Consider the following 14731-nt stretch of genomic DNA (forward strand, 5'->3'; position numbering starts at 1 on the left):
GTTCCGCCAAAAGCTAAGAAGGGTAGCTTTTTGGATTGGCTTGTTGGCCAACTTTATCACTAATAAACAACTAACAACCATTAATAATTTTACCAAACACTTTTGTAAACAGCCGGCTTAAACAATAACTTTAAAAGACAACCCCATACAACTATTACTTCCGGCTAGTCAAACAAGCCAACAGCCAACCTCCGATTGTCAAACAACCCCTATGAATATGAGTGATGCTACACATATAATGATTGTATGTGGTAGTCACTTACAATACCATTATATATGCCACGTCAAAAGGGTTGGAAAAAAATAAGGGGAAACAAGATGAGGAAAGTGGGCTCCAAAATGCAAACCAATCAAATGCTGCCAACAATGGTTGTATGTAGGCCACCACATACAACCCTTGTATGTATAGCCTTTTCCCTTTAAATGTATATCATGTACTTTCTAAAGTAAATTATTAACACTTTACCCTTCTCAACAAACTAAGCTTCATCAAAAATTACTCGGTACAATTGTTGGACTTGTCACGTTTTATACTTCACACCAATAACCACCCAATCCCCATTCCACCCCCTACTATATGACATTTAAGGGTATACCATATGAGTTAGACTTGTTTGAAATGTCAAACTAGCAAATTTCATGACATACAATTAGGGATGTCAATGGGGCGGGGCGGGGCGGATGTTGGACTTCCCATCCCCATCCCCACCTAACATTTTCATCCCCATCCCCATCCCCATCCCCGCGGCGGGTCTAATATTCATCCTCATCCCCGCCCCGGCGGGTACAACTCCAAAACCATCCCCGCCCCACCCCCCTTTTGGATATCCATCCCCGCCTAATCCCCACCAAATACCCGCCTAGTCCCCACCCAAGACCCACCAAATTTCCGTGTCTCAAATACACAATCTTACATAATTAATACGGATTATAATATTAAAAAAAAATTCTTAGTATTACACACATTTTTGTTTATAATATAAGTGTAGTACAAAATATTATAATTAATATTTATTTCACGTAATTATTTTATAAAATAATATAAAAGTATATAGATGTGGGTATGAGGTGGGGATGGGGCGGGTACGAAGTGGGGCGGGGCGGGGATGGGGCGGGTACAACTTAAAATCCACCCCCGCCCCATCACCCATGGCGGGTATCGTTTTCATCCCCATCCCCGCCCCACCACCCGCCAAATCGAGACCCATCCCCGCCCCACTGGGGCGGGGATGGGGCGGGTCTCCTACTTGACCCGCCCCACTGACATCCCTACATACAATCCGCAAAGATAATTTTATATCTTTATCGATAAGGACTAAAACAAAGCGTAGATATATTGTGATAGCCAATACACTCGGCCACTCGGGTATAGGTTGGACAAATGGACACTTGGGTTGGATTGCTAAGAAAAAGTCTAAAACCAAGCCGAGCTCACAAGTCACAAAACTCACAACTATAGAACAGTCAAGTGCACTGCTTTGTCAAACTTCAGAATTCAATCATTACGTGGGTGCAACTTAAATATTTTTCCGGTTTTGTCGGTTCAAAATCCAATCTTTAATTTTTCTTAATAAACCCAGGAATGTCGCTTAATTCAATCAAACTCTCCCAAATTACACCTACCACCAGTCACAATCCAACCTTAAATCTCCCCCAATTTTCAACATTTTCCCCTAATTTCTCCCAAATCAATGGATAAATCCGAAGCAGAAATCCCATTTAAAATCTCCGAAAGAATCACTCTTAACGGAACCCTAATTCCGTTAACCTTCAACTCCGACGGAATTCTCCGGTGGGTTGACGGCGGCGATGAAAAGTCCTTGTCTTTGGAGAAGGAGGTTCTGGGAGTTTCAATGGAAGATTCTAGAATCATCCTCAAATGTGCTGTTAAGAGCAGTGGTAGTGGTGGTGGGATTCTCTGTTGCTCCCCAACTGAAGATTTGGTGAGGAAGAGTTTATTTTTGGAAGCTTCTTCTCAGGAGTCTCTTCAGCTTTGGTTCCAGAAGCTTCGAGAATTTCTCGATTCTCTTGGTAATTACCTCTTTAATTTGATTGCTGATCAATGAATTTGATTTCATTATTTGTAATATGATTATACACTGTTTTCTAATAGTTGATCCATATTCGTTTTTTTACGGTTTTCAATGTACATCTTTGATCATCGACATATTGATATTGATATTTAAAACTTGTGTATTATAAAGCTGAATTCTTTTGTGATGTTTGGAAATAAAAATTGAGACGAATTCAATGAGATCATATTAGAACAATGCTTTGAAGTTTGAACACCTATATTGAACTGATTGAGTATAAATTAAGCTATTTTGGACCCAAGATGTAATATTTCAGGGATTGGGAGCACAACTAATTTCATTTGTAGTTTATCTAATAAGCTAAAAACCTTAGTAGATCTTGCAAATATGGTGATTGATGGCTATGGTAACTTGCTGTAAACATGGGTGTAGGTCGACCAAAGAGGCTGTTTGTTTTGGTGAACCCGTATGGCGGAAAGAAATCTGCCTTACAGATATTTGTTGATACTGTGCGGCCATTGCTTGAGGACGCCGAAATCCAATTTACATTGCAAGGTTTGTAATTTTGCGCTTTTGCTTAATTATACTAATGTACTGATGTATTTGTAGCTTGTCACTTGATTAACTTATGTTGTACTGGTATTTTTGCTGATGTTATTGTTAATAGAAACTAAATATCAGCTACATGCTAAGGAACTTGCTTATGGGCTAGATCTTACCAAGTATGATGGCATCGTTTGTGTTAGTGGTGATGGCATCTTGGTTGAGGTATGCTGTTGAGAACTTGCTAATGCATTAATGATTTGAAGAAAATTCCACAAACAATCTTTTTAATTTTTGATATAGTGTGCGTTGTGGGTTTTAGGTGATTTTTTTTTTGCTTCACTGATAATAGACAGATTATTTTTTACCAAATAGCAGCATATATCATACTATTTATAAAATGAACAATAACAGCTGAGAACAAAATTGTTGAGTTGAAAACTTTACATCAGTTATGAGTTTTATGACTACTTATGAGGTTAAAACAGACATAGACTAAGCGAACATAAGCCATTGGATCTTTTAACAACCTTTTAAATGTAATTTTCTACATTACCAAAGGCTTAGCCCTCATGTTTAATTTTTGAGACAATCCAAAATAATGACCACTTTTTATAATATATATTCAAAAACTGAACTTTGTCCTTATTAGTATATATCCCTTAATGATATCTTTTACTAACAACTAAGAATAACTGACTACAAGTTGCATGGTGGAGATTTATTTAAGGAGTGATGCTTATTGTGCTTGAACTCAACTCTAAAAAATTTCAATTATATGCCACCTATTATTAAGGATGGAGAGTAATGGAGTCGTATGTTTTGGTATGTGTACTTTCATATTGATTTCATTAGTCATGTGCCCTCATTGTCTACCCTTGCTATCTTAAGGAGGGGGGAATTATTAATAGTGATGGCTTTGTGTGGGAGTGGTGCATGAAATTCACGGTGAGTAGGGCATTAGACTTGAAATAAACCTATCTTACCTATACTTACAATATGGCCGTAGATGTATCGTACCACATCTAATACCTAACTCAGGATAGGCAAGTAGGGAATCACTATGAAAAAGGTGGAAATACAATAATAGCAGTGTAGCACAAAACAAGCTCAGCAAATTTTAGATGAATTACAGTGTCTCTGATATTAATGCTCTTTTTACAGCATTAGATGTTAATTACAGGGGTTCTGAACTTTAGTAGGTAGTGAATGGCTTGCTGCAAAGGCATGATTGGGATACTGCAATAAAGATGCCTATTGGAGTGATTCCTGCAGGTATCTATTCTGACTTCTTATGTTTATTGATGTATCTCTGAGTTTCTGAGTAGAACATCTCAAAATTTTCTCAAAATTGAATTTCATTTTTAGTTGTATGCTTGAGATCCTATTCAAAGGTGTAAATCTTGTTATCTAGACTGATATATGTAGCACATTTGCATTATGTATTTTGTATGAAAGTGAGATTTTGGGAAGCTATCAATTTGAATGCTTTAGAAACTCTTAGACATCTATTTTATTATTCATTGGTCTTGAAAGCAACAATAGCTGGCTAAAGAGATGAAACAATAACCAGGTTGTGTTATCGTATTTTGCTTTGAAATGTTTTTTTTTTTTTTTTCTTTTTTTGGGGGGGAACCAAATCTCAAGATTTTTCCACAGCATATTTTGGAAATTCTGCCTGAACTTATCATATCATTCATATGTATGATATGCGTATGAATTATAGAATTCAGTATAGTTATTTTTTTGCTCATTAATCGATTTACCTTGATGTGATAATTTTGTCCAAGGCCAAAACTGTAGGCCTGTAGCTATGCTTTTCTCACTCTTCTGATGAACCTATACTGGATGTAGGTACTGGAAATGGCGTGGCTAAATCTTTGTTGGATTCAGTTGGTGATCCTTGTTCTGCAGTTGATGCCACTGTTGCAATCATTCGGGGTTAGTATTGTTTCGCTGGCAAGTAATAAAGGCTTTTACTTCACATTAATTATCCAATCAATTGGTTTTTCTTCTGTTACAGGTCACAAAACCTCCCTCGATATTGCTACTATTTCACAAGGGAAGACAAAGTTTTTCAGTGTCTTAATGCTTGCATGGGGTATGAGATGGTCATCCATTCAGATTATTCTATGCTATGTTACTCAAACTCTTCTTTTGGCTTCAAGTATCTTTTTAGATACTTGACACTTTGATTGTTGAGTTGACACTTGGCACTTTATTGTGGACCAGTTATATGAGTCTGAGTAACATAGTTAGTTATTATGTCATCTTTGCTGCTTTAAGTTGCTCTGTATGCTTCAATTACTTACCCACTATCGTTGAATGGTTTATGTGCTAGGTCTTGTGGCAGACATAGACATCGAATCAGAAATATGGAGGTGGATGGGAGGGGCTCGTTTAGATTTATATGTACGTTGTACTAACTTTCTCTTTATTCTCTTATAGCATTGTGATCCTTTCAAATCTATATTAATAAAAACTGGTTTATTTGTAAAACTGTTTATACATGCCGACCTTCACAAATTTTACCAAGGATTACCCCAACCACCTTCCTTCTATGTCTTCTTTTTATCATGGCTTTGAAATGATATTGCTGATTTCATTATTCTATTTGGTTAGCACATGGAAACTGAAGCTGGTGATTTTATATTGTAAACATGATTTACCATCTGTCCGAATGAGCTTGACTCCAATGGTGAGGTGTTAGGCTGTTAGCAATTTAGAAAATAATTCATGTGTTGCAAAATAGTTGATTAGGATATTGGCATTGAGTTTATGCTTTTGAGTTCTTCAAGCTTTGGTAGGAAAATATGGTTCTTGGTAGATCTACCCAATTATAGAGGGAGATATCTAGTCAATATAAGTTTCTATGTTGGTCATAATTTGAGGGTGGCAATAATTGAAGATGCATCAGTCTGATGATACTCTATATAACCGATGCCATTTAGATGCATCATTAAATTAAATGTATCTTAGCTTGCCCATAAGTTAAATAAGAGGCTATACTGCTCATCTTAGATTCTTTTGCATCTAAATATGGCTTTGTTGACGCTGTTCTTTTCTTTCTATATCCCCAGGCCGTAAAAAGAATATTTCAGTTGAGAAAATATAATGGGCGTATACATTTCATCCCTGCATCTGATTTCGAAGATTATACGGAGAAAATAAGCCATAAAGCTATATCAGTTCAAGATGTGCCATTTTGCAGTTTGAAGAGAAAGCAGACTGATGCTCAAGAAATTGGCTATTTAGGGCCTAACATTGACCTGGAAAATATGAATTGGCGGACCATAGAAGGACCGTTTATATCAGTTTGGATTCAAAATGTACCTTGGGGAAGTGAAAGTTCAATGCCAGCTCCAAATGCCAAGGTTGGTTATCTTGACGTAGTATAAAGCTAATTACATGTTGAACTCACTATTTGATGCCATCTCTTGCTCTTAATTTCATGGCCACAGTTGGCATTTTGATAAAGTCTTGGTATCAGAACAAGGTATGACATAATATGGTTTCTTTGGCAAGCGTCAAGGAAAAACACATAATCTCTGGGGAATTGGGAAGAAAAGGAGAGAAAGAAGGGGGAGGGGTGTTTAGGGTGACAGTTAAGTGCTAGAAAGTGTTCATAAGGTTTTCAAGGGAGCTTGTTTTAGTTGCATTGCGACTCTTGTTATATTTATTAAATGCTATTATTTCTCTTTACTTACTATATGACAACTTACACCTCCTGTTGATGCTGTTATTACTTTGGTAACATGCAGTTTTCAGATGGTTATTTAGATGTAATCCTTATGAAAGATTGCCCGAAATTGGGTTTGCTATCAGTATTGACTAGTTTAAGCAATGGAAAGCATGTGAAATCGCCACACGTCCTGTACTTTAAGGTGAGTTCTTTTGTGCTGTGATTAATAAAATAAAACAATTATATAGGTCTCATTTTTATTTTTTTCCCAATTTGGATGGTTTATTTCACTCTTTTGGCTAATAACTTGTACTTAACTGCAATGGCTAATGCATCTACTATTGAAGCCATGAGGGAGTGGGGTGCCAAAAGAAAAAAAGACAGGAGTAGAAGCTCGTAGGAAATCTGAATTTCAACATTTTCTCCATGATTTTCATTTTTATAGTAGTAGACTAGTAGATTGAAGCTGAAATTCACCAATAAAAGGAATTTTGATTTCGAATAATGGAACCCCTATTATGTCTGTCCAAGAAAGAAACGTAACTTATCAGTTTGTTTTGGTATCAGGTGAAATCCTTTATATTGGAGCCCGGCTCTCGTTCTAAAGACTCAACAAAAGGAGGAATCATAGACTGTGATGGTGAGGTGCTGGCCAGAGGCAATGGTACATACAAGTGTGACGAAAAAACGTTGATGTCCTACAATAATCTTCAAATCACCATTGATCAGGGTCTAGCTACTCTATTTTGCCCTCCCCTTTGAGTATAAATTGTATACAATTTGATTTATTCTAATTTGAAAAACCACATCAAGTATTTTTTTACAATCGTCTATAGGATTTCACATTTGATCAACGATTTTGTGTAATTAATTACTTGGGAAGGAAATTTAATATTTTTACGTTTGGACTGCCATTTCTCTGGCTCTTTTCTATTAGGAAAAATTGTCAAAAATAATACAACCTTTCAGCAGTCCGCCAAAAACAAGTCGACCTTTTAATTATTTCAGAATAATACAACCTTTTGTGGGTATCCGCTTTAAACGAGTTAAGTTACCTGCAACCTTAATAACCGGTTAAATATTTATATTTTTTTCATTAAATTCGTTTAAAAATCAAATTTACACTTAATTAAAACTTTAATTATGATTAATTAATAATTCAAAAATTAAAATCTAAAAAAAAAACCTCCACCACCAGGTACCAGCTACCCCTTCCCCGGTGACCTTCCCTTCCCTCAGCGAAATGCCAACCCAGTCCCCGGCGCCAGCCGCGCCTAGATCTCCCCTCTCCCGGCGTTGGTATCGATCCCATCCTGCGCCCCCTTTCTCTCCTCTCTTCTCTCTTCTCTCTTCCCCATAAAACCACCGAAACCCCCTTTCTCTCTTCTCGGCGCTCAGATCTCCCCTCACTACCTTAATCCACCGATAACCACCTGAAACCTATCCCTTACCCTTGAAAAACCCTAAGCGAAATCCTGAGGAGGTCCGTTTAAGGTTTTTTCGACGGTGAGGGATGGGATTTAGGTGGTTTTGTGTGGGAGGAGGGTTTCGGGGATGGTTGTTTTTTGGGGAAGAGAGAAAGGGCAACACCACACGCTGGGGAGGGGGATGGTACTGGCGACGGGGGAGGAGACATGGGTCCGGTGCCGGAGGTCAGGCAGGTCGTTGGGGAAGGGGAAGGGGGTTGGCTGGTGGTGGAGGTGGAGGGGGGTGGTTTTTTTTTTTAAGTAATAATAGATAGATAAATAAATATAATAATAAAATTAAATTAAAATAAAAACATTAAATAAAAAATAAATTTAAATTGTCAAACCAATAAGATTATGACACGTGTCTCAGTAACTTGTTAATTAGGTCACTAACCGGTCATAACTCGTTTAAAGCGAATACCTACAAAAGGTTGTATTATTCTGAAATAATCAAAAGTTCAACTTGTTTTTGACGGACCGCTGAAAGGTTGTATTATTATTGACAATTTTTCCTTTCTATTATTGTGTGTAATCATGTATATTCCTAGCAAAACTATGACAATTACTAATAAAATTTTAGAGGTTGTGAGAAAGTTGAACTGTATAAAAGATTGTTCACCTGGTCTGTAAATTTCTTAAATATATTCATCTGACTTGGAGAAGCATAAAACTAAATTTAATTCAGAGTTCGCGTTTATGCAGTTTGGATTAATGCATCTCAGGCCATTTTGGTATAATTTCATGATTTTTTTCTCGCAGTCTGAGATCGAAAACTACAAAACCTTAATAATAAAAAAATGTTCAGTAGAAAATTTGACATTCATTATTCATAACCTTTTCAATTATCAACCCTCATTATTCAAGGTATAAGTATCAGTACCTGCATTGGTTGCATACCTCATCCAAGATTATGTAAAATATTTTTAATCTTTATATCTTTACCATAAGAAATCATTTAGAAACAATCACGATTTCTTATGGTAAAGATATTATAAAGATTATCAGAAGTTTGTCAAAACAACATATGGCATAGATGAATGATTCATAAGGAGAAGTAAAGAAGATAAAAACTGTATCAATCACAAAAATGTGATTCTTATAGTAACAACAAAAAAGACTATAGGAGCAGAAGATAACAAAGCAGAGAGAACATCTAATATTGCTATAAGAAGAATGCTATGATGCAACATGCACCGAATACATTTCCAAGTGATGGTTTGTCTGAAACTCTGAATGGTCTACTACGTGACTACATCGCATAATTGAAGTCTGCAACATGTCAAGACTCGCTTGTAACAAAAAGCCTGCTTTCAGCAAATATAATCTCATGAAAAGAGTTCTTATTCCACATAAACAAGGATCAATATGTATCTAGTTTTTCATGTTTCAACTATATGTAGAATGTAGCAACAGAAGAATGCTTGCTCTGCAAAAGTTTGTACTCAATGTACATTATTCAAGAGTAGCAATAATGAACGAGTTCATTCAAAAACTGAACCGCACAATTTCACTAATCAATACAAAGCAGGGGGAAGGACCACCCAGGAAAACATTTCAACTGAACAATGGACAAGGTACATGATTAAATGATCTTTCCCGGGTAGAACATAAATAAACCATTCAGCTGGTGAAGAATTATAAAAGGCTTTAATAAGAATAGAAAAGGGGATCACAGTTTGTATCAAGAGAGCATACTACACATAATACTAGCAATCAATCAAACCAATCAATCAACTAAAGCCTTAATCCCATAAGTGGGATCGGCTAACATGAACCAAATTTGATTATTCCGTGTGGTCATCGACGTTAATCTTCCTCCTACATCCCTTATGGTCCAATGCTTCATCCCCATGCAAATCCAAATACCTCATAAACTTCCTAACTCCTTCCAACCAAGTCATTTTCGGTCTCCCTCTCCCTCGTTTAAGCCATTTTCCTAACTAAATATACTAGCAATCACCAAAAATTTCTGTTAATAAACATTTAAAACTATTGAGATAATGCAAATGGATTCAGTATTTTTGCAGCAGTTGCAAAGAATTAGTATGGTTAGACAGCTCTAACTCTCAGAAAGACAAGAACAAGGAGCAAAGTGTATTATTCAACATATGAATTCTGTTGACAGGTACAAAAAATTCCCTCCTACAAACCAACTCCAGCATCATAATCCATCAACATTCGAAGAAGATCACAATATCATCATTCACATTTCAGCAAAAGCAGCCATATCAAGCATCACCTACTTAATACAACGAACCAAAAGAAAAAAGTTTGAAAATAGTATTTATATAAATAATATTTACAAGCTCACCCAAGCGAATCAAGTTCCAGCAGAAGGCAAAGCAGCCATGAAAGAGTTGTAAGAAGACTCGAGATCAAAGTGAAGCTGCCTTGCTTGTTGCTCAGTCAGTTCATCAGCAGCACCCATCTTAGACAACCGTCCAAGCCACTCTTTCATTTTGGTCTTCCCCTCAAAATCAGGTGGCAATAAACTAAGCTTGTTCAACGCCGTTGAGAGGTCAGACAACAGGGGATAGACCTGATCAACCGCCACCATATTCAATTTCAACGAATCCATCGCCGTGATAAAGTTCTGAACACATTCGGCCACAGTGGCTGCTGAAGTGGTGTTTGAAGCAGCAGCTGCTGCCCTATGCTCTACTGTAGCAGGCACCCCAGAAGTCACCAGCCTATTCAACGCAGCCCGGCAATCCATTTTATACTTATCAACAAAGCTCTCAATGCTAGGGACAGTGTCCTTCAACGAAGACGAAAGGGTTTTGAAGTGGGCAATCAATTTTACACATTCAGCTTCATAGTCTGAAGGGGTAATTACATCCCTAATGTAAGCCTTTTCTAGCTTCTCAGTGGCCTTAATAATGGCATAAAGCTCAGCAAAATTCTCATACATTTCTCTTTCACGCTTATCATTCCACAGTTTCACTTCCATCTTGGGTAGTACTATATGGGTTTTTAAAGAAATCTTGAAATTTTTTTGGGGATTTTTTTTTTGTTTGATATAATTTAGGGTTAGGGTTTCAGAAATTTAAATTTATGGGGTAAAATTTGGAGAAGAAAAGGGACACGCGCAGAGATTACTTGTCACAACTGAAGAGCAACAACAATCAAAACACAAAAGATGCAAACACACAATTGTAAGAATCACATTTTAATCAAATCAACCCCCAAAACACAAAAGATGCAAACACACAATCGTCAGAATCACATTTTAATCAAATCAACCCATAATAAACAAAATCACAGATCATAATCAACTAAACACCCACAAACATTTACAAGATCAACAAACAAAAGAAAACAAACCCAACAAAAATCAAGACCAAAGATCACATTATTATCCAAAAAATTAAGTGGGGTTCTCACAAATTTAGGTGAAAATTGAGAAAACCCAATTACAGATACCAAAAATTAGGTGATAAAAGCACAAAATTAGCACCCAATCCATATCATAACGTAAGCAAAGAACATGATTAAGACACAACAAATTGAAAGGGGGGAAATTGAGAGAAAAGGGGAAGAGAGAGAGATAGAAGAGAAAGAAAGACTTACAGGAAAGAGAGAGAGAGAAGGCGGATAATTGGAAGTGGGGGTGGAGGTGCAGCAGGTGAAAGCAGGAGAGATGGGTGGGATTGAGGGGCAGAGAGGTTGCGTGTGGGGCATCAACTTCTTATTTTGCTTACGCCATTGCTTGTCATACCCACCACTCTTGGGTTGTGTTCTCTAGTCTAGCCTCTACCCTAGCCTATTCTATATTTTCTATACATTGCAACTTCTTGTCTTCATTATTTTTCACAAATTTCTAGTATAATAGTAGTATTATAATCCCCTTGAGGATGAGGTCGTCTAACGTATAAGAATCGTACAATATTTAAGGGATTTAATAAGATATTCAATTGAAAGAGTTTGAAAAAAAAAAGGTGAGTAAAGTAATAAAAATAGCATTCAAGAAAAATACAGGGAGTTTTAAAATAGAACAAAATTAAAATTCAAGAATTTAAAAGAGGTGGATAAACGTTTAGAGTAAAAAAGAGTTGAGAAAACTTTAGCAAAAGAAATCAATATAGTTATCGACCAATGGTAACGTGGCTTATAGAGTTTGTGTTTAAATGCTACTTATTCTCGTACTAATAAAGAAGTTTATTGATACTCGTACCTACAAAGATTGGATTCAATGACTGTAAATAGTCAATCATTTTTTTTTTTTTTTTTGAAACAATCCCTCAATCACCTTCTAATTCCAATTCATCTAAATATTGTGTCCGTAGATAATTCCTTCATGTTCAAATATACTCCAAAATTTTCTTTTGCTTTTTGCACAGTTTTTACAACATTTAAACTTAACACTAATTATGTAGTATTAAATACTTGTTATAAAAAAATTGTGAAAGTGCATAGTGAGACAAATTAAATAAAGAACATCTTACACAGAGTTATAAATAAACTTCAATTATTACTTGAGAATAGATTAAAATTCAACAGAAGTTAGTTTTTGTGCAGTTGTACCTAATTTTTGTACAATGGATCAAATTATATTACAATTTGTAGATAAGTTGACCATCCAACAATGTAAGACTTAAAATTTACAAAAGGATAATTGACCCAATAACTAAGAACAATTTGGAGATAATCAGATGGACATAAGCCAGAGACTCATTATTAGGCCCATTAGCCAAACCAAGCCAATCTGAGCTGACCCAGCTGATAAGGCACATTAAGAATATGTATCACCCGATGTTCTGAACATGATCAACACTTTTATGAGTTTATTGTACCTTGTAGTTGTGGATTGGGCTGATAAATTTTGCATGCTATACCTTCTCTCTCCTTTTTTATTTTTTTATTTTTATTTTTTTTTTATTTTTTGTTAAGAGAGCCACAAGGACAGGGATGAGAATCGATCTCAAGTTTTTTTTTAAAAAAAAAAATAAAAAAAAAAACCTATAAGTTCTTGTTAATGTGTCTTTTATATTCAAATATAGAAAGTAACTAACTATAATGAGTTCAAACAATATGCTAGTTCCAATGTTCTATTAATTTTCAAATAAATCTTGAAATTTTGTACATGTTATTTCTAATTCAATAAGTAGTTTTCATGTCAACTAGCATTTCAATCAATATTTTGTTGTCAAACAAAATCTTATCTAGGGTTAATTTAAATATAAGAAAAAACGTTTTACATTGTAATATTGAAGATCCTATCTTGCAAAGTCTGGAAAGCTTGCAAACTACATGCAAATAGTAGCTTCAATTGGGCCAAATGGACCTAATTACTTCCTCCGTTACATATTACTCGCAAAAAAGGAATATTTTATATCTCACAAATAATACCCCTTTGTTGCGAGTAATTTGTAACGGAGGAAGTAAATTGATCGTGTTGATAGTCTCATTACCTCTAGATCCCTATCAAAATGATCCTTTTAATCAATTTCGATACAATTCCATCTCTTACAACACATAATGATGTTTGAATATTGATATATAGCTAACATTTGGCCCTAAATTGAAATTTTGATATATGAATATTAAAAGTAAAATATAATGTAAATTCATCCATACGCTGTCAAAGAAGTAGTGAAAAATAATACGTAAGTAACAAAGATTGTGATAAGATTATGACCGATGAACTCCTCTTGTAAGTGACACATGGCCACATATAAGCAAATTGTATGAACATAGAAATTTCCAAGAAACATCATAATATATTGTATAAAATTAGTACAAGATTAATATTAGTCACACACACCTCCTTCTAGATAAAACATTGCCTTGGATATTGGGCAACCATATAGTAGCCATTGGGAAATTAAAATTTTAAGCCCAACTCCACAAGACAACAAATGAGCAAAAAATTGAGGTAGAAAGTTAGTTAAAAAGTTAGTTATTTCTGTTATCTCTTGTACCTTTCATATCAACTTCAAAAGAATTAAAGACACTTACCCTAAAAGTGAACAAAGAGGAGGAGAGAGTTCCATGTAGCCAGCTTTAGATTGAAGTTTTAAGGGACACTAGGAAATTGTCCCACAACTTTGGGCCCTCCACATTTAATTATAGCATACATCTTAAGTCTTAAGTTGCTTTTAATGGTGAAACTAGAATGTACCATCTCAATTTTAATTAATCTATCATTTTTTTTTTATCCCAATCTTTTATGTTCTCTTATTTTGGTCAATTAAGATAATGAAATGATCTTTTGTAAGCAATTTTCAAATAGTTATAAACTTGTAATAGTATCTTATTGATTGAACTATTGATTTACTTTTTCCCTTTTTTTTTTTGTTCTTTCTTCCTTACTTTTTAAAGTTTACACACGTGTATGTCAAGATTAAAGGTTATTGTTAGTGTGGTAATTGGAGTTATATATTTTTCCGTGGTAAATTTGTCGTGAATCTAATTTATGAAGGCTTCTTATCAAGAACTTTTTCAAAACTCTTATATTATTAAAAGTGAACCATAATTATGTAAATTATTTAGCAAATTTCATAGTTAAAATAAAAAAGGTAGTGATATTAAATAGATAGCAAATATGATTCAAAAAAAAAAAAAAAAATAGATAGCAAATATGATAGCAACAATACCAATTTTTGGATAATAAAACTTCAAAATAACAATCATTGTCATCTCAGTTGCTGTGGTGTAGTGGTTATCACGTTAGTCTTACACACTAAAGGTCCCCAGTTCGATCCTGGGCAGCAACAATATTGCTAATTTTTTGCATGATGTCCATTTTCCAATACTGTCTAATAAATTGAGAAATGCTTTCCCTATCATCCAATGGATATCATATTGAAACAATTTATAACCCAAGAAAAAGAAAAGAGCATGTTTTTTTTTTTTGGATTTGCTCCACCCAATTCATTGGAGTGTAGCTCCGACTACATCCGAATCCGATCCGAGTTGCACACTTGACTTATGGTGGATGAGTCTCCCAATGAGAGTTTTGCGGTCGATGAGGCTCAAACTCGAGACCCCCATTTGTTTTTGTT

General features: G+C 35.2%; 1 protein-coding gene, 1 non-coding gene and 1 pseudogene across 5 annotated transcripts; 2 read left to right on the forward strand and 1 right to left on the reverse strand.

The window, feature by feature from the left end:
- Positions 1–1463: 1463 nt before the first annotated feature.
- LOC145610071 (sphingosine kinase 1-like) lies at positions 1464–7172 on the forward strand. The gene is made up of 10 exons (XM_081665330.1): positions 1464–2031; positions 2466–2588; positions 2701–2801; positions 3779–3851; positions 4431–4517; positions 4600–4677; positions 4918–4988; positions 5657–5950; positions 6338–6460; positions 6826–7172. Exons 1-10 carry the CDS (start codon positions 1692–1694, stop codon positions 7018–7020), a joined length of 1485 nt encoding a protein of 494 aa, XP_081521456.1. The 5' UTR covers positions 1464–1691; the 3' UTR covers positions 7021–7172.
- Positions 7173–8735: 1563 nt separating this feature from the next.
- LOC145611329 (vacuolar protein sorting-associated protein 28 homolog 2 pseudogene) lies at positions 8736–11440 on the reverse strand (annotated as a pseudogene). 3 transcript variants are annotated; one of them, XR_014106352.1, is made up of 2 exons: positions 10039–10940; positions 8736–9031 (listed from the first exon to the last, which is right to left on the reverse strand). The product of XR_014106352.1 is annotated as a vacuolar protein sorting-associated protein 28 homolog 2 pseudogene, transcript variant X2 (transcript). The 3 variants fall into 3 exon arrangements; XR_014106353.1 differs by lacking the exon at positions 8736–9031 and adding an exon at positions 9852–9869; XR_014106351.1 differs by lacking the exon at positions 8736–9031 and adding an exon at positions 11298–11440 and having other exon boundaries at positions 9876–10835.
- A 2930-nt stretch (positions 11441–14370) lies between these two features.
- TRNAV-UAC (transfer RNA valine (anticodon UAC)) lies at positions 14371–14443 on the forward strand. Its single transcript has one exon. It is a non-coding gene; the product is annotated as a tRNA-Val (tRNA).
- Positions 14444–14731: the final 288 nt, after the last annotated feature.

Source organism: Chenopodium album, chromosome 24, assembly GCF_948465745.1.
Source record: "Chenopodium album chromosome 24, dcCheAlbu1.1, whole genome shotgun sequence".
NCBI classification, from domain to species: domain Eukaryota; kingdom Viridiplantae; phylum Streptophyta; class Magnoliopsida; order Caryophyllales; family Amaranthaceae; genus Chenopodium; species Chenopodium album.